At 32.8% G+C, this 17,430-nt stretch overlaps 2 protein-coding genes across 4 annotated transcripts in view; both read right to left on the bottom strand.

Annotated features, from left to right (window-relative positions):
• Window positions 1-8,979, bottom strand: part of LOC111050883 (septin-7) — a 145,504-nt gene extending 136,525 nt beyond the window's left edge. Inside the window, exons 1-2 of one of the 2 annotated variants that reach the window (XM_039422332.1) lie at window positions 8,823-8,979; window positions 3,451-3,452 (exon numbers count right to left, since the gene is read on the bottom strand). In XM_039422332.1, the coding sequence (XP_039278266.1) occupies window positions 3,451-3,452; window positions 8,823-8,835 (15 nt within the window). In that variant the 5' untranslated portion in view covers window positions 8,836-8,979. Of the gene's footprint in view, window positions 1-3,450; window positions 3,453-5,371; window positions 5,640-8,822 lie in introns of those variants that run through there. The other variant, XM_039422330.1, reaches the window with a different exon arrangement.
• Window positions 8,980-10,207: 1,228 nt separating this feature from the next.
• On the bottom strand, window positions 10,208-17,017 carry LOC120350092. 2 transcript variants are annotated; one of them, XM_039422279.1, is made up of 3 exons: window positions 16,682-17,017; window positions 14,472-14,625; window positions 10,208-11,406 (listed from the first exon to the last, which is right to left on the bottom strand). In XM_039422279.1, the coding sequence occupies exons 1-3, from the start codon at window positions 16,692-16,694 to the stop codon at window positions 11,304-11,306; spliced, it is 270 nt and encodes an 89-aa protein (XP_039278213.1). In that variant the 5' UTR covers window positions 16,695-17,017; the 3' UTR covers window positions 10,208-11,303. The 2 variants fall into 2 exon arrangements, with proteins under 2 accessions (XP_039278213.1, XP_039278211.1); XM_039422277.1 differs by having other exon boundaries at window positions 16,832-17,012.
• Window positions 17,018-17,430: the final 413 nt, after the last annotated feature.

Here is a 17,430-nt window from a genome sequence, read left to right as displayed (position 1 = left end):
GTCAACAATAATATTCACCTAAAAAAGTTTGAAAAATGAGTTTAAAAATTGAAAATTCATACTCTCATAACTGATAGAGAAGGTGCACTCCAGTACCCACATACAATCTCAGGATAATAGAATAAGTTTCAGATAAATAATCAATGATCAGATACAATGCAACTACTTCTGCTACAAGGCAACACAACAGGAAACTTAGAAATCAGCAGGTGCAGCAGTGAAATAGAAACACAGGTGATATCACGTTAAATAGCAGATGTACCTCTTATAATAGATAGGGGTGTGTCCTGACTATTTTGTAGGAGAAACATTTCTTGCAGTCAGCAGTTATAGTCTACAATATCTGCCTCTAAAAAAGTGGATAAACCCTCTCAACAAAACAAACAAGATAATGTACTATCTGAACTTTGGAACAACTTTTCTTGTTAACAAATATAACATTTGGTCGAGAACAATCAGTTAAATCGCTGAGGATGGAAAAATTACTTTGTACTTGAAAGGACAAATGAAACGGTCACCTCGATAAACTTTGCTCGACTGAAACCTAGCCAAATTCTTACCTACTAGCAGGGCTACTTTCGATGGAAATTATTATTCAAGGCTTCTGTGTCTAGTAAAAAATAATAATACACTTTACTGCTTGCCATTCCTCTCACATTGGAATTCTGTGAAGCTGAATGTAAATCAGATTTCCTTCAATAAAATAGCTGCTGCTATTCAAGTCACAATACAGCACGATTTCATTATACTACTTTACTATACTCGAATCAATGAAACTTGTGTATTGAAACTTAAATCTCAGCATAAAAACAGCTTTATAAACGTAGCTCACTACCAGTGAGGATAGAATGTAATACTTACATTCAATACTCACTGCTCACTACACCGATTAGCAGCATGCGCAAGTTTCATCAATTCGAAAATCCATGTATATAAAATACTTTGATGGGGTATTTGAATAGTTTTTAATCGAGAAGTTTTCAATAATTACAATCACCCTAAACATTATAATGCGCTTTTACCAATTAGAAGTCCTAAATGAACAGATTCTTTAGTATTTTTATATTTTTTAGGTGTGCCAAAAATGTAAAAATCGTTAGAAATAGGCTGGTTGATAAGTTAAAATTTATTGAAAGCGGTTTACTGACAGAACTCTAACATTACTGCATAGATATAATTGCTGGATTGATAAGAAGATAGATTATCCGAATAACTTTTGGAAACAGACGGCGACAAATATGAAAATATTTTCAACTGTTGGCGCTCTATTTTTAATTTTTTTTAGAATGTCGAAACTACAAAAATGTAGTACAGAAGAACTTCAACTATCCGAACTCCGATTATCCAAATCGTTTTCAGAAGAGTGCAGAATTTCTGCTAGTTTTCGGCGAATTTCAAATGTACGATCAGAAAGCATAAACACTCTTTTAACAAAGTTTTAGTTTCCAGTTATTTGTGAAAACTTCGAATATTATCCGAGTATTTGAAATATTTCGGATAGTTATCAGGATGGGGTCCCATCCAAATTAATCTTCTTCTTCTTCTTACAAACAAGAATTAGGCTTTAACCTGTTCCGACTCACATCCTGCCAATTATTCAAATAAACATAAAAAAATCCTACTATTGCCACCGCTTACGTGGTTTGCCAACATCTCTTTTGCCTACTGGCTGATAATTATAGACTTTTAATGGTATTAATTCGGATTATAATTAGAGTTCTACAGTAGACTAGTATTGGACTATCAAATCAATGGAATTTACTTTCCCGTTTATCAAATCAATACTCTATTATGAGCTCTGTTCGAGCAGGACACATTACTATTCAAAACCTAATGAAAATTCCGAAAAATCTCATGTTGGTATTTCAGAGATTACTCAGAACTCGTGAAGGAAAAACCTTCGTGAGACGATTTTCATTTGGTTCCGCGGTCTTTGCTTCCTGCCCTGGCCGACACCAGTCTTCAGTCTTCCTTCATCTCAAAATTTAAGACCTTGAGATACAGAGGACGCTAGGTGAAGAGAGAAACGATTCACTCTTGTAACTAGAGTAGAGCTATACTATAAGTCAGTAATGATTCCATCCAATACTATAATATCCCATTCAAGATTTTCAAGTACTCAATAATTCAACGAGTGAGGCACTCTAGTGTGAGGCTGGGTTGGCCAAATGCCACCTGAAATAATGTGGTATAGTGAATTGTGAGTGTTGTGTCATTTCCATTTCTAAACCAAATAGATGTTCAATGTTATCAACCAGCAGTAGTTTGTTCCAATTAGAGTTATAGTCCGGGCGCAAATGTCATTCCGTGGTCATATTTGAGTAACAGATATCTCAATTTCTTCGTTAGATTGAGACCATTTTCAAGTCTCTATCTTAAAGTAGTTATGAAGAAATCGATTTTATACTTTTAGATTGTTACCTCATGCATATGGAAAAACGCACCAGAAATCATGCAGGGTTTTCTTTGGAGGGCGCTGGAGAACTCATTTTTTGGCGTACAGCGCATGAAGATATATCGTTCCAAAGTTGCAAAAACGCACTAAATTTCATAGATTTAAAATTTCTCTGTATCTCTTGCACAAAAAAGTTATAATGGAATGAAATTTGAACAAATTTAGAGAAAAGTTTTTTGGGCTTTTGAAAGTAATAACTACAAAAATATGCGTTTTAGAGGAAAATTTTATAAAACAAAAATTGTAGAGGAAGATTTTAAAAATATTTTCGTCTAAAAAAACGGTTGAATATCTTGAACGGTTATTGAAATACAAGCAATACAGCAAAACCCTGAAAATTTTGGCGGCCATCTTGTTTCTGAGGTGTTTGTCTGTGATTTCGACTTATCATCATCACGATCCTTATTATGCTAGACCTAATGAAGAAATAGATATATTTTCCACGGCTGTTACTTAAAAATGACCACGGATTGCCTTATTCATGACATTTGCGCCTGGACTATTAATCATTAAGCATACTCAACAAATTGAGCAAATAAATCAAATTGAGCATTTATTCAAATAAAGCAATTGAGGTGAGCCTCTTTGCTGTATTTTGACTAAAATGATGGAATAATCATCTAAAGAACAGTCCTGAATATTAAAACGAAATTCTTTCCTGAATTCGTTCATGGATTAAGACTATAGTATAGTAAACTCAAGTTCTTAAGTCAGCATCTGAAGAACATTTTGCTATCTTTGTTTGTCATTAGACGATGCCTAGCTCTATCCTTTTCAAACTCCGCACCGTTGCCAAATTGTTTGTAGACTAACGTATGTAGAAATATATTAATATGGAAAAAAACTACCGTAAATGTTTGATATCCCAATTATAAAATTCATTATTAAATCATGAAAAATATACTTTCAAGAAGAATAAAATATATTTGACAGAAATTAATCATTATTACCAAGAATCACCAATTAATATTAGATACCGGGATAACTTGAATCACAGCTACCTACTATAGAAGGCGGTGGTGAAGGGAATGTGACAACATTGCCTTCCTATCATTTCCACTGATTTTAAAAATAATCAATCAACTTGCATCTTATTCCTTAAGAGAAAATATTTTTCAATGATTTGATATGCAGCTAAATATTCATAATTGAGATTAATATTTTGTTAATTAATTATGCTTCTAAATTGTTGGAAAACGATCTGGCAAAGTTGCGGAGCTAGAAAAGGGTAGTTTTTTCAACTTTTTCGAATGATGGACAATTTATAGCAACACCAACATTAATCAAATGCTGCTAAGAAATCGTGGACCTCACTATAACAACATTAACCTGCACACTAACCGTTGTTTTGGCGCAAAGTGATTTGGTCCAGAATAACGTTCACATTGATTGTCAAATGCAAGATTCGTTTAAATACAATGACAAATAAACCTAACAATATTTTTATAGACCACGCCATAGAATAACATGATAAATACTACAAATAAACAGTCATTACTTTATATACTTTTGTAGGTCTTTCCATAGATAAGGATTGGATCAGCAATCACCAATGAAGAAGAGCAATTATTCACATAAGCCGTCAATGTCAAAAACGCTCACTCACCAAATGAAGCAGCAAGAGAGTCTGTCTGTCTAGAACAATGCTCCTCATCAACCATGTAGACAACAACTATAACAACGTTGCAAAAGCCATGATGAAGGCATTGGAATAACTTGTTTTCCATCAACACACTGCCACTGAGATCCAATGTCTTTATAGAAAATAGGACAACTGCAGTTAAGCATATTTAATAAGCTATGACCAATTTTGGAAAGCTCAATATCAACAAAAAATATAGTTCGCAATAATTGTAATTGTCCAATTTTATGAATTTTGATGACACTCTGATTATTTTCAACGTTGAAAAATGAGGACGAGCTCAAACATTTCTGGACAATAACATCCATAAAAAAATACAATATGCCAATAGCAATAGCTCTTCATTCTCCACTCTTATCGTGAAATCTCAGTACATCAATATTTTTTGAAATTTCAGACAACTCGCATCCAAGTATTCATAGGATTTGTAGGTACCCACATATTTAGGGACTATTGCTATTTAAAATTATTTAATACTGAAAAATAATATTATTACTTCAAAATAAAAATAAACTCGTTCTTTATACGACTTAGTTCTTGCGCATAATGATAGTAAAATTGAATTTGGGAAAATAATAATTTATTTATCTGGTAAAATATAAGAATGAGAAAAGGATCGAACTAATCTGCCATGTGTTATATAATTTATTTTATTTCATTTTTTATTTAAGAAGAATTTTCTGAATATATTTTATTGTAATGTATACTATTTCTTCGTGATTCTAAATGTTGGATTCCCAAATAAATTTGAATTATAAAAAGAGAAATTAGTATGAAATATTAGATTTGAGAGGATGTTTAGTTTGTTGAGAATTCTGTTTTCAATTATCTATTTTCTTGTTTGATTATATATTGGCTTCTATTCTAATTTAACTTAATTCTATCCAAGTCAAGTGTATGACAATATAATTTTTCTTACCATGGGCTATATTATTAATTTCTAGTTGGATTTCATTTTGATCTTAATAGATGTATGTATCAATGTATGTATGTTTGAACAACATTTGAATTTGAATGATTTTCTATGGCAGTTGTTATAAATATACAAAATCGAGTTTAGAACTTCCAGAAACCTTCTACACCACTAAGGTCTACCTCAAATTTTAATCCGTTATTGCGCCCAGTTAAAACATATAGAACAGCACTAGAAGGGAACAAAACTCCTCAGAAAACTCAAAAACCACCAAGGACCATCTTGAATTTCAGCCAGTTATCATTGCGCCCAGTTGAAACAACCATAAATCAACACAAGACAAGGCGGTTTCAAAACTCACCTGGAGACCCGGTAGCAACCTCAATTGATTCGGTAGACATGTGTGTGATTCACGATGGACACATACTGAACACTAAAACAACACGAGTAGAATAGATAGAACAACAGAGGTCCATCTGTGTAAACCGACCCGGACAAAAGAGAACTGACACACGCGCGCGAGCGCGACCCGCGAATCAACAAGACCGCTGCAACATTACACCAAACGTACACAACAGCGCACCACTGACACACACACACCACACAGCACTACTGACACGGTTCAACCTGAACTGAGCTCGTTTCGCTCTGTCTCGTAGCAACCAGCTCAGACAAGGAACCCGGTACCGTGGTGCTGTTACAAGATATGCAACTAGGCCTACGTGACAATCCACAAAGCAACAATAAAACGATTTCGCCGATATGATACCAACATAAACCCTAGGCTTGTACATGGGTACCGTAATGAAAGTAGTAGTAGTGAATAATGAATAAGTAGTGAGTAGTGAATAGAATAGGTAAATAGGGATAGTTTGTAGAGAATCATTGGAAACAAGGTTTTGAGATATTTTGTTCAATTAAGATTTGTTCAATATTCGAGAATATTTGCAAGTAAAGTTGAATTGAAAAATTTAATTAGCAAGTGTATAATAAGATAGATTTTCTAACATTAAAAGCCTATAACTGAGTACCTAATATGCATTTTTTTGAAATAAATATATTTCTTCTATAGAAAAAAATAACTGCTAGTGATCTCTTTGATAGAGTGTACATTGTTGATGTAAATTTAAGCTGAAAATGGCGTTAATATGGACAGTTTATTGTGAAACTGAGGATCCTGGTTTTTGGCTTAAGCCTGTCATCTTTCCTATAAGAATGATTTATTTATGCATTTTTAAAAACACTTATAATTGCAATAATTGAGAGAAAAAACAGCATCCCTCCCAAATTATTCAGATTGAAGCCAGTCAATATAGGGTGACATACACTTTCATTTACGATCACAATTTCATGTACCTATAAAACTGTTGAAGGCCGTGCCACACTGAGCTAGTTGTAGCTCCGTGGCGGTAGGAAATTTTAAAAATCTCTCGCCATGTTATCAAGAAGATCCGGTAGATCTCCAGCGGTTATGGGGGTAATAAGTCTGGCACCACGGCCTTAACACTGACAATTTAGAATTTAGGAAGATTGAATATTATTTAAATAATGTAATGCTCAAGCAAAAAAAAAGAGAGTGCTTTAAAAAACGTGCTTTTATAAGCACTGCACATTTAGAAAATTACAAATGCTGTGAGTGTCCTCTCTTCCCCGTGAACTTAATAAGAACAAAGAACCACATCATTTAACTTACAATGGATTGGAAAGAATCAATACAATTATAAAAAACCTATGAACAAACTATAAATTGCAATGCTCAGACGCAAGACCGTCAACGTTGCCACAACAGCCGCACTGAACCGGCACCGTAGCGTCCTCTGAGAGAATTGCGGGTTTAGTTAGAGTAGCATGAAATCATGAATGATACAATTTAGTTCAGTGAGCTGAAAGAGACAATGAATAAGGTTCCACTACCACGCAACTATCAATAACGCCCATTAGACTCAAACCCGCTGCAGCTCACTTAATACTAAAACGTAATTACTAGTACTCAATAAGTAATTAAATGTTCAATAGTTTGAAGAGCAGAACATATAAAATCACCGACAATCATGCAGCGTTGCAGTCTATGAAGTTTAGTTGGATGACATGATTTACAGTCACCTTTTATTATAGAATATGGATGGCGGAGAATGCAATTGAAGTTCCAGGAAATGTTGTAAATTAAGACAGAGCCTGTTTAAACTTCGTTTTCTGGTATTGTGGTACAACACATTTTCAAGTATTGACGGATAGAATAATTAATAGTTCAAGATAGTTTTGCACAATTTAAAAATACTTTTGAATCTATTAACTATCAGTCAAGATGACCTCCATACAGTGGAAATAGTGGAAAAACAATCAAATCTAAATATCAAAATATAGGCTAATACCGGGTGTTTCAAAATGAATAGCGGGGTTTGAATATGTTATAATATTTATTATAGCAACCAGTCATTTATCAAGTTTAAGCAAAACTCAAACAATTTGTCATTAACTAGGAACACGCAAGACGATACATGCAAATTTTTACGAAATTTTGATAGTAAGATATAACTTGAGTAGGTATCTCATTAGTAATAACTGCAAAAGCTGCTTCAATTCTTTTTTTCAATTCGGGGAGGATGGCTGGCAGTGGAGGCAAATGCACACGGTCCTCAAGTCCTTAATAAACCCCAAAGATAGAAGTCACACGGCGTTGAGTCAAATGACTATTGAGGCCATTGGAAAAGGTCATTAGGTTCCTTACGGCCAATTCTGCGGTTAGGTATAGTGAGGATGAGCCATGGCCAATCTGTAGTTATCTTCTAGTTACCATATAGATTGGCCATGGTTGCCTTATTATACCAGTAATGCGAGGCACCATCCTGCTGAAAGATAAGTTTTCTAGTTCATCCTATGTCAGTTGAGGGAAGAGCCATAGCTGTGAGGTATACAGATAAGAAGTAACCGTTACAGTTGATTCACACAATGAGGAGGACCATATACTTTCTGCAGGGATATGACACAAAAAAGTGGAAACTGAAAAACAGTGTTCAAAATGACTTGACACAATTTTTTTCTTGTATAGAGGGGTAGGAACTGAATTTTTATGAGTGAGGGGTGCGCCGTGCGTCCATGGACTAAAGGATTTCCGGTTAGGAAAGAGTATATGACTATAAAATTAATGTAAAAACAACCTTTCAAAGTAAGAATTTGGAAGACCATCACAATAAAATTATTATAATATCAGGCTTAGCCTACGTAATAATATTGTATGTAAGTTGTTTATCAACTCTACACTAATTTAACATCATGATGGTTCATGGAAAATGAAAGAAAAAATGAGGTTGGTGTAGAGTAGAGCTATCTAATGAAACAGGTGGTAGTAGGGTTATCTTATACTTTTCTCTTTGTACTGTGATTATAATATTACAAGAATTAATCAGTCACGTGTTTATCACAAATAAATTAGAGAATGTTGTCTTGTACAAAGCCATTAAATTGTAAAGAATAGTTTTGGTTACTGAGTGAACATGTATTTAGATTTTTACAGAAACGGTAATGCTTTATTACCTGTCGACTAACACCTTACACCTGGCCGTATAAGTTTCATTACGGTATCTTCTATTATAATATACTTAGCATCAATAAATTATCCTGCAGTAAGGAGACAAAAAGGCAATTTTTGATCAATTCAGTAACATCCTAGCTAATGTCCAAAACAATGTAATTTTTGCCCAGGCACATTTTGGCGCCATGAAACAGTTGCAAATCCTGGGAATTCCAGGTATTCAAATATATTGACCGTTACCTGCAAAAACAACGAATACGTCCACTTATCATGTACTTACCACTTCTCTGCATTTTTCAATATTATTTGTCACTGATCACTGACTCAAAACACTAATTCGTGCACAATAAATGTTTAAATTTCAACTTGAATTGACATTTTACATTTGTAGACGTTCACGACAAAACTGACGAACTGAACTGCCTGCAAGGTTTTCAAATTCACCGGTAGAGTGGGTAGCTGCCCAGGCTCTCGTGCAAGACAGCTGTTCAGTTCATCAATAATGACTTTATCGGAATTGTGTATAATACAAGGATTATTCTGAGAAAAATCATCACAAACATTGAGAGTATTAGGTATATATAGATACAGTCGTGGACTAAAAAGGAGACTAATAGTGAGGTCTACTTACAATTATGGCAGTATTTGATTAACATTGATATTGCTATCATTCGACAAAGCAATTAGCGCTGTCCTTTTCTACCTCCGCAACGTTACCAGATCGTCTTTCAGCGATGTACAAATATAATTAATTAGCAAAATATTCAATAATGAAAATTGATTATTAAATCATAAAAAAATCTTAACAAATAAAATATGTTCGATTATTTTTAACAAGAACGAACAGCTAATATTACATCAAATAAAATATACCGGTATCAGCTATTTTCTATAGAAAGCAGTGGTAAGGCAGAGAAGCGACAACGCTGTTCTATCGTCTTTTTCCACTGCCACTATAACGTGGACCACACTATAGTCTACCTCCGTCCACCCCGCAACGAACAACTATAGTGAGGTCCGCGTTATAATGGCATGGAGAAAGATAGCAGAACAACGTTGCCGATCCTCTGTCTTGTCAATGCCTTCTATAGACGGTAGTTGATACAGGTTCATTGATGTAATATTAACTGTTAATTCTCGTTTAAAATAATCAATTACATTTCATTAAGCAAGAAACTATATTTTTCAATGATTTCATAATTAATTTATATGATTAAGATGACATATTTTGTTAATTAAATATTAGTTCTAAGAAAACGACTGTCACCTACACATAAAACAAGTGCACAAAAACCTTCTGGTTTTCTGTCTATTTTATCGACAAAAGCTATAGGAATGATACACACTAAATTAAGTTTTATTCAGTGCTTACTAAAAATATTAAATTTTATTTACCAGTCAATTTATAATATTTTAAGAGCTAGAATGTTATTAGTTATCTCCTTGTAGTTGTACTCAGAAGTTATGAAGAATTAATGGGAAAGGAGCTATTACCGTATATGACAGAATAACTTTCTCGATGTGAGCTACTGAGCCATATATTATTTACTTGTTTTTACGTCCATTTATTTATGGAAAAAATATTGTACTAAATTTATGTGTAACTACACACTATGCAGATCTTGTGTATAGGGTGAGGTATTGAAACCAATCATTTATAGTCTGTTCACGATCGAATTATTCTATTATTCAGTTGTAATCATGAATACAGCATTATATTCTCATTTGCTTACTTCAATGATCCCACGATAGCGGGATTAATATAATAAATGAAGAAAACTCAGATTGTAAAAAATAGCTCATCAACATAACATAAGAAATTACACCTTCTATTTGAGAAGCGGACAGATGTCCGCCTACTTGGAGAGTGAAAGGATTTTTTATAATAAACAATATGGTTTTAGAAGGGGTGCATCAACTGATCGGCCACGTTTGATGTTATATCCGATTTGCTGGAGGCTCAGAATTGGTCGCGGAGGGCTGTGGGTGTCTTCTCCAGCTTTCTCCTGTAAGACCATATTCAAAGCACTCCATCTACTTACAATTCCAGCGATATACTTCCTGGAAGTTGTTTCATTTGTGTTCAGAAATAAAAATAATCTTAATGCTAACCGAATTGTCATACTTATAAAACACGAGGTAAAAATACAGGATTATTCCAGTTCCCTATCCATAAACTGACTCTTTTCGAAAAGGGGCCGTATTATTCAGGATTCGAGTGTTTTGATTGTATTCCAGAGGATATCAGGCTGTGTAGCAGCTATTATTCGTATCAAAGATAATTAGGACATATGTAGAGGCTTGTCCTCAAACCATTGAGGAGTGTTTTAGAGCATTCATGTGACTCTGTTCTTAAAATGACATGTTGTATGCCACTTGAGCACTACTCAGAATTTGTGGCTTTACACAACAAAAAATATAATAATATTATTCCACTTCATTTTGTAATGATTTAAAATCATACTATATCTGACAAAATAAATTTGAATTGCCGATACTCTTTTGACAATGTTTTTATATGTATCTTACACTACAAGATAGTATATGAAGTCAATCAGTCACTCATAGAATAATATGAATGAATAGGTAAGCTACTACTCTAATGGGAAATACTTCCCATTCCTAAAATTAATGTCCATTTTTTTCAAATAATCCAATTGTGTTCTCAAATTTCAGTCTTTTTCAAAGAGGCTTTAGATCATGATTGGAAACCAAGAAGCGCATACTGTAAAATTCAGTTTTCACAACATTATTTCACTTCTTATTTTTGCTGCTCATCTCTTCTCCTTCTTTTATACCAAAAGTAAATCAATGCTGGTAGCAAAATTATGTGACTCACTCCTAGTGCTAGAAGAGTCGTAAAGCTGGAAAAAGAAAAATAACTCTATTGAAAGACATGATAATTTCCAAGTTTTATTATAAACAGTATACTAGAATACCAATATGTCAGTATATTACTTCCAACATACTGTTTTAATAATATAATATACATTATGTAGGCTAGTAGTTAAGAAGTTCTGCCAATAATGCTTACTCAAACTATGTTGCTATTCATTAAAACTATGCATAGCCTACAGCATAGTTTACATCATTCTAGAAAATTAAACTTTTTATATGCTACCTTAAATTTTCTCAAATAGTATTACCAAGCAGAAACATTTTGATAGACCACTATTATATGGTCGACTGGCGTGGTGTAGTGGTCTGGAATTGCAACTTCAGCCTGCTAATCTATGCCTGACCGTGGGTTCGAATCTGACGGTAGGCATAGACGTTTCATCTCACAATAACTCGTTTGGACATCAACCACTACATACAATAAAGGCTTATGATGTGGACATCATCCAAAATAAAAATAACAGTAAATTACTTCTCTCTGTCATATGATATATCTCCTATACTATTAAACGAGCAACTTCTGTTTATATGTTTAGATGTTTGGATGTTTATATGTTTTTATTTCACCGGATCTCGAAAACTGCTCTAACGATTCTCACTAAATTCAGAACATAGTAGGTTTATGATATAAAGATTCGATTGCACTAGGTCTCATCCCTGAAAAAACTCGCTGAAGGACATTAAAAGGATAATTATTATTCATCCTTGGAAAAACAGATGATAATGGTATTTCGTCGTCTGTTGGTGATGGAAGTGAGTGAGCGAGTTCATGTGTGTGGGACTGTGTCAAAATTATGACTCAGCTGTTGAACTTTTGTAATCATTCAATCAGGTACTAAGTGCCGGTTGCAAAAAAGCCGGGTTATTTTCAATCCTGATTAATTTCAGTAATCCATCTTTTTGAAATGGTCTTCTCTGATTTGGTTCACGTGAAGTTAATCAGGATTAAAATTTAATCGGCTTTTGTGCAACTGGGCCTTTATTGTGAGGGATTTTTGCATTCTTCTGGGAATTAATCTCAATCTACTGTGATTAGATAGAACATTTGTGTATGAATGTTATTATAATTTCTTCTTTCATAATACATTTTTTATGCCTTTGTACTCCAGAGCGAAGCTCGGTCCCCGATATTGTACTCATAAAATGTACTATAAAATTATTTAAAAAGGAAGTAGCACTTTTTCCTGACATTGCTGTATAATATTGATATACTCAAATATCAATAAAAAAATAAATTTAGGCAGATAAAGATAGCTCTCAATTATCAAAACAGAATCACTAAAATATTTTTCTCATTATATCATCTATAGTTCACAATTAAAGAGCCTGGCACTGTAATTTTGTTCAGCAAAACTATTCATATTTATCCTATCCTATACTATTAAACGAGCAATTTCTGTTTATATGTTTAGATTTTTTATGTTTATATATGTACATCTGTATGTGACCGGATCTCGAAAATGGCTCTAACAATTCTTACAAAATTTGGAACAAAGTAGGTTTATGATATGAAAATTCAATTGCACTAGGTCTCAACCCTGGGATAACTCGCTGAAGGACATTGAAAGGAAAAATACGTCCTTGGAAAAACAGCTGGAAATTTTGTCGTCTGTCGATACCGTAATGGAAGTATAAGTGAGTGAACGAGTGTATGTGTGGGATCATTCAGCTGATTTCACGAGAAGAAAAATTCAGCAAGAAAAACTTATTTTGTTTATTTCTCTTTTTTTAGAAAACACGTTTACTTAAGAAAGTCCAAAACTAGTAACTAGATGCTGTTAGTGTAGAATAGTACATAGTATATTGACAAAAGTTGTAGCAAACATAGTATATCATTCTCAATCGAATTCATAGTATATCTATTTGTAATTGATGATATGTTTGTTTTTTGTAGTGTGAATAAATTGTTATTTTGATGAGTAATAGTAGCTTAACCTAGATTTTGATTTGTACTGTAGTAGATAAATAATTTGAAAAGGGACAGTTTTGGGCATGAGCCTGTTGTGCCTCCTTATATAACTGTAAAAATAATAATTATATATACAGTTATTGTACGACTGAGAAAATGAATAAATAAATATGAACTATGAATTCAATCTTTCGTTACAAAATTGTCTATGCTTTTACACTCCAGAGCAAAGCTCGGTCCCCCGATATTATCATAGCCACCTCTAATACCGTACTAATGTGTTAGAGGTGGTTATGATATTATGCATGAATCAGCTATAGATACCATAGAGTACCTAGTTAAACATTGTTATAAACTATTTACATGTATAATTTTATTTATAGTTATTCTATTAATAAATTATTTTAAATTTATTTCTATAGAGCTACTTGATATTTTTATTGTGTAGAATGGTAATCGAATCAAACCAATTTTATTCACTCAAAATATTAAAAAAAGAATGACAAGTTACAAGTGAGCAAGATACAAATAATAGTTTTTTATTTTAATTTTTGTACTACTCACAAAAGTTCCGACAGTAGGTACCTAAGTTACTGGACTTTGTTCGCGGATAGGATGGTAGCCTTCTATTTTCTTTGATGACTCGAAGGGCTTCGGGTATCCACCCACTCCCACTACCCACCTCATCTGTTTACGTAGGTAGTGATTCATCCCATTATCAAGTGTCCAGAACGTTTCTGTTGAAGCACTTGATAATGGGATGAATACCCAAAGCCGGTCGTGTCATATAATAAAATAGAAGACTACGGTTCTAGCAGTTCTGTAATATACCGGTAATGAATTATTATTTATTGAACTCATCCTACCTGACAAGGATGTTTAGATTGGAATAGTTACATTTGTATCATGAATTTTTATCCATTTATTAGTAGGCTACCGGTACCTACTTATTATGTGAAAATAGTAATATTATATATAACCTAATTTATTTTAACAATATGATTAACTATTGTAATTGAACTACGGTATAAGCTTGTTAGACCTATGTATTCCAAAATTATTATAAATAAATGATAATATTCTGGAATAAAAACTTTTAATACCGTACTCAAATTACTCTACCTGGGTCCGAAATGGCGTTCTTTATAGTCGTCATAGGAGCAGCAAGAAACTTTTCCATTGTTTATGCAGCAGTAACCCAGGTCAAAGTTTCCCGAGTCGGGACAGTGTAAAACTTCGTTTACACCAAACTCTTCTTGCCTACAGATCATTCTTCCTGTGTGAGCAAGAGCGAAGACGAATTGATGTATATTTTTTATTAATATAACAATAAATTATTATAAGAAATGAATTATCTTATCAAAATTGATGAACATAGTTGTTCTGTGAACTAGAAATATAATTGTGAGAGTGAGCTATTCACTGGGATATATTCTCACATAGACCAATAGGCCTACGTACTGGAACCAGTAGCGGTAAACTGTATTCAATTCTAATTCCGATGAGTTCTTTGTCAACAAAATTTATCACAAACATAATAAAATTGAAATGCTAGAATAGTTGGAAATTAAAACAGAACTATATGCTGTTTTTATGTGGAAATACATAAAATGGAAATATTTCTACATGGAAAACAGCATATAGTTTTTAATTTTCAATTATTTTAGCATTTTAATTTTATTATGTTTGTAATAAACTTTGTTAAGAAAAAACTCATTTGAATTAGAATTGAATTTAGTGTAGTTATTGGTTTATGTTGGGAGATACAGCGTTTCAAAATTAATAAATGACAGTTGAAGTTCTTCAATATCGGAAGTGAATAAACACATTCTATGTATTTTGCAAGGCTATTATAACATACGAGTAATATGTAAATTTGGACTATGTAATTTAAAATATGATGTAATATGGAAAATTGACTTGAGCAAAAATATAGTTATTTGTGCAACTAGTGCGCAAAGTGACAGTTTGCTGCACCGAAAGAAACGTTTACGCACGAGCCGTAGGCGAGGGCGGAATGGTTTCTTGAGTGTAGCAGAGGAACTTTGCGCACGTATTTCACCTTAATTTTTCCTACAGTTACCATTGAATATGAGAAGTAGTTGATTATGGGTAAAATGATGGCAGAAATCCTTCAAATGTTTGTCTGTATAATTTTGTTATTAATAACAACTTTAATTTATTTTAAACTTGATAATCCAATTGAAAATTAAAATAATCCAATCAATTTGAAAAATTTTGAGTAAATCTTAATTTATAAATATTTTTTCAACCAATCAATTTATGAATGAAAAAAAATTATTTGAAATAATGAATAATTAATAATATTAAAAATGTATAATTCAATGAGTTCTCATTTTTATTTATTTGAAAATCTGAAAAAATATAGATAGAACAAATTCGCATTCAAAATACAGGCTAACAATGTCAACAGCTAATTGGGATGGCTGCAAGATAATACGCAAAGTAATAATTTGCGCACTAGAGCGGAAAAGTGATTCTTTGCGTTCTGTCATCAGTGCAGGAATGGTCACTTTTCAATGTAACTGTAGGAAAAAATTATTTTTGTTTTTTACAATTCTTTGTTTTTAGCCCAGCAGTACAATGCTAAATTATTCATACGGTACTCAATGGGAAGAGCAAAATACTTTTTCCCAATTCGTTCCTCTCCTAATTCACCGTCCAAAATAAGGATATGAACACCGTTTTAAGCTTATCATCACCATTGATTGATTAATATACAACAATTTTTTTCATTCTCAAAAACAAATAGACAATGCTGAATTTCGAAATTGATGTTGTTTTCCATGATGATACACTATAATAATAAATAACTGTGAGGCTGATGCAGCTCCTACTCAGGAGTGAAATTCATTCCTCATTTCATCATAAAAAGTGCTTTTTAAATATTTAGAATGTTTCAGTGTCAAAATTACAACAAAGCTGAATTTTGATTTTAAAATTTATTATTTGTATAAAACCAAAATAACATCCTTAATAACCTACTATATTGAATTAGGTGATGAGTTCAACGCGCCACATAATCGCCTATATAGCTGTAGATCCACTCATCTCTCATCATCATCATCATCTCACGCACAAGCCTAGAGCTCATGTCGGCAACATCCTCAGCAAATAAAAGTTCTAAAGTGCGGTATCATATTGATTGAAATATGTTGAATAAAATGTATTCAGCCTTAATATATTCGCAAGTAATGTTGAAGCTTTCCAATCAGTAAAATTCTCTGTATGTGATGAACTGATGATAATTTCATTATCTAGAGAAATTAGTTAGTAGTTCATGTTGGGGAAATAAATAAATAAATTCATACCTGTAAGCTGCATGCTGATAACAATTGGCTTTTGATGACACTGATAAATGAATATAATATAGGCAACTAATGTCTATTTCACAAAAAAAAAAAAAAACAGAATTCACAAGTTCAATTCTGACTTTCCACTGCACACTTCAACGCACTCACCTTCTGATGTATTTATGAAGATTGAGAAAATATTTATTAACATCCATAAAACAGTGGAAGATAGCGATTTATCAGACATGGTTCAAACGATGAAACTGTATCCTGGTCTTGATGAAAGAGCTATCATTTTACATTGTGAAAACTGTGATTTTTTACAATTATTCACAGCGATTTTGAATTAGAAAAGGTGTACTCTTATCTAATCATGAGATAGTTGTTCAAATTTGACATTGGACTTGATTTGATTGTCATTAATCATTCAAGTTCTTAATGAATAAGGCAGACAAGCATGACATTGAAAATAAAAATATTGTTTTGATTACTCAACATTAGTAGGTCTATCACGCCCAAAGATAGTACTGTCTAATAAAGTTGTATCACGCCTACTTGCCGTAAACAAGATACAGCTTTACGGTATATTACTTTCACCGCATAAATTACTATACCTTTCTATAATTTGGTTCATAGACCATACCGGTATCGCTACCAAATTGTTCCCATTGAATATTTGAAAATAGCAATATAATTATTTCCAGAATAATTTACAAAGTTGAATGAATGGTTGACGTTATTGACAGAGTGTCCAGATGAATCGCGAA

This window comes from Nilaparvata lugens, chromosome 2, assembly GCF_014356525.2.
Source record: "Nilaparvata lugens isolate BPH chromosome 2, ASM1435652v1, whole genome shotgun sequence".
NCBI classification, from domain to species: domain Eukaryota; kingdom Metazoa; phylum Arthropoda; class Insecta; order Hemiptera; family Delphacidae; genus Nilaparvata; species Nilaparvata lugens.
This window is presented reverse-complemented; position numbering and strand designations above follow the sequence as displayed.

Excerpts from the sequence above, each read along its gene's own strand:
- LOC120350092 (XM_039422277.1), bottom strand. The coding sequence starts at position 16,910 with ATGTCTGATAAATCGCTATCTTCCACTGTTTTATGGATGTTAATAAAT. Across the intron at positions 14,626-16,831 it reads CTTCATAAATACATCAGAAG|GAAGAATGATCTGTAGGCAA; the intron begins GTGAGTGCGTTG and ends TTGCTCACACAG. Across the intron at positions 11,407-14,471 it reads GAACGCCATTTCGGACCCAG|CTTTACGACTCTTCTAGCAC; the intron begins GTAGAGTAATTT and ends TTCTTTTTCCAG.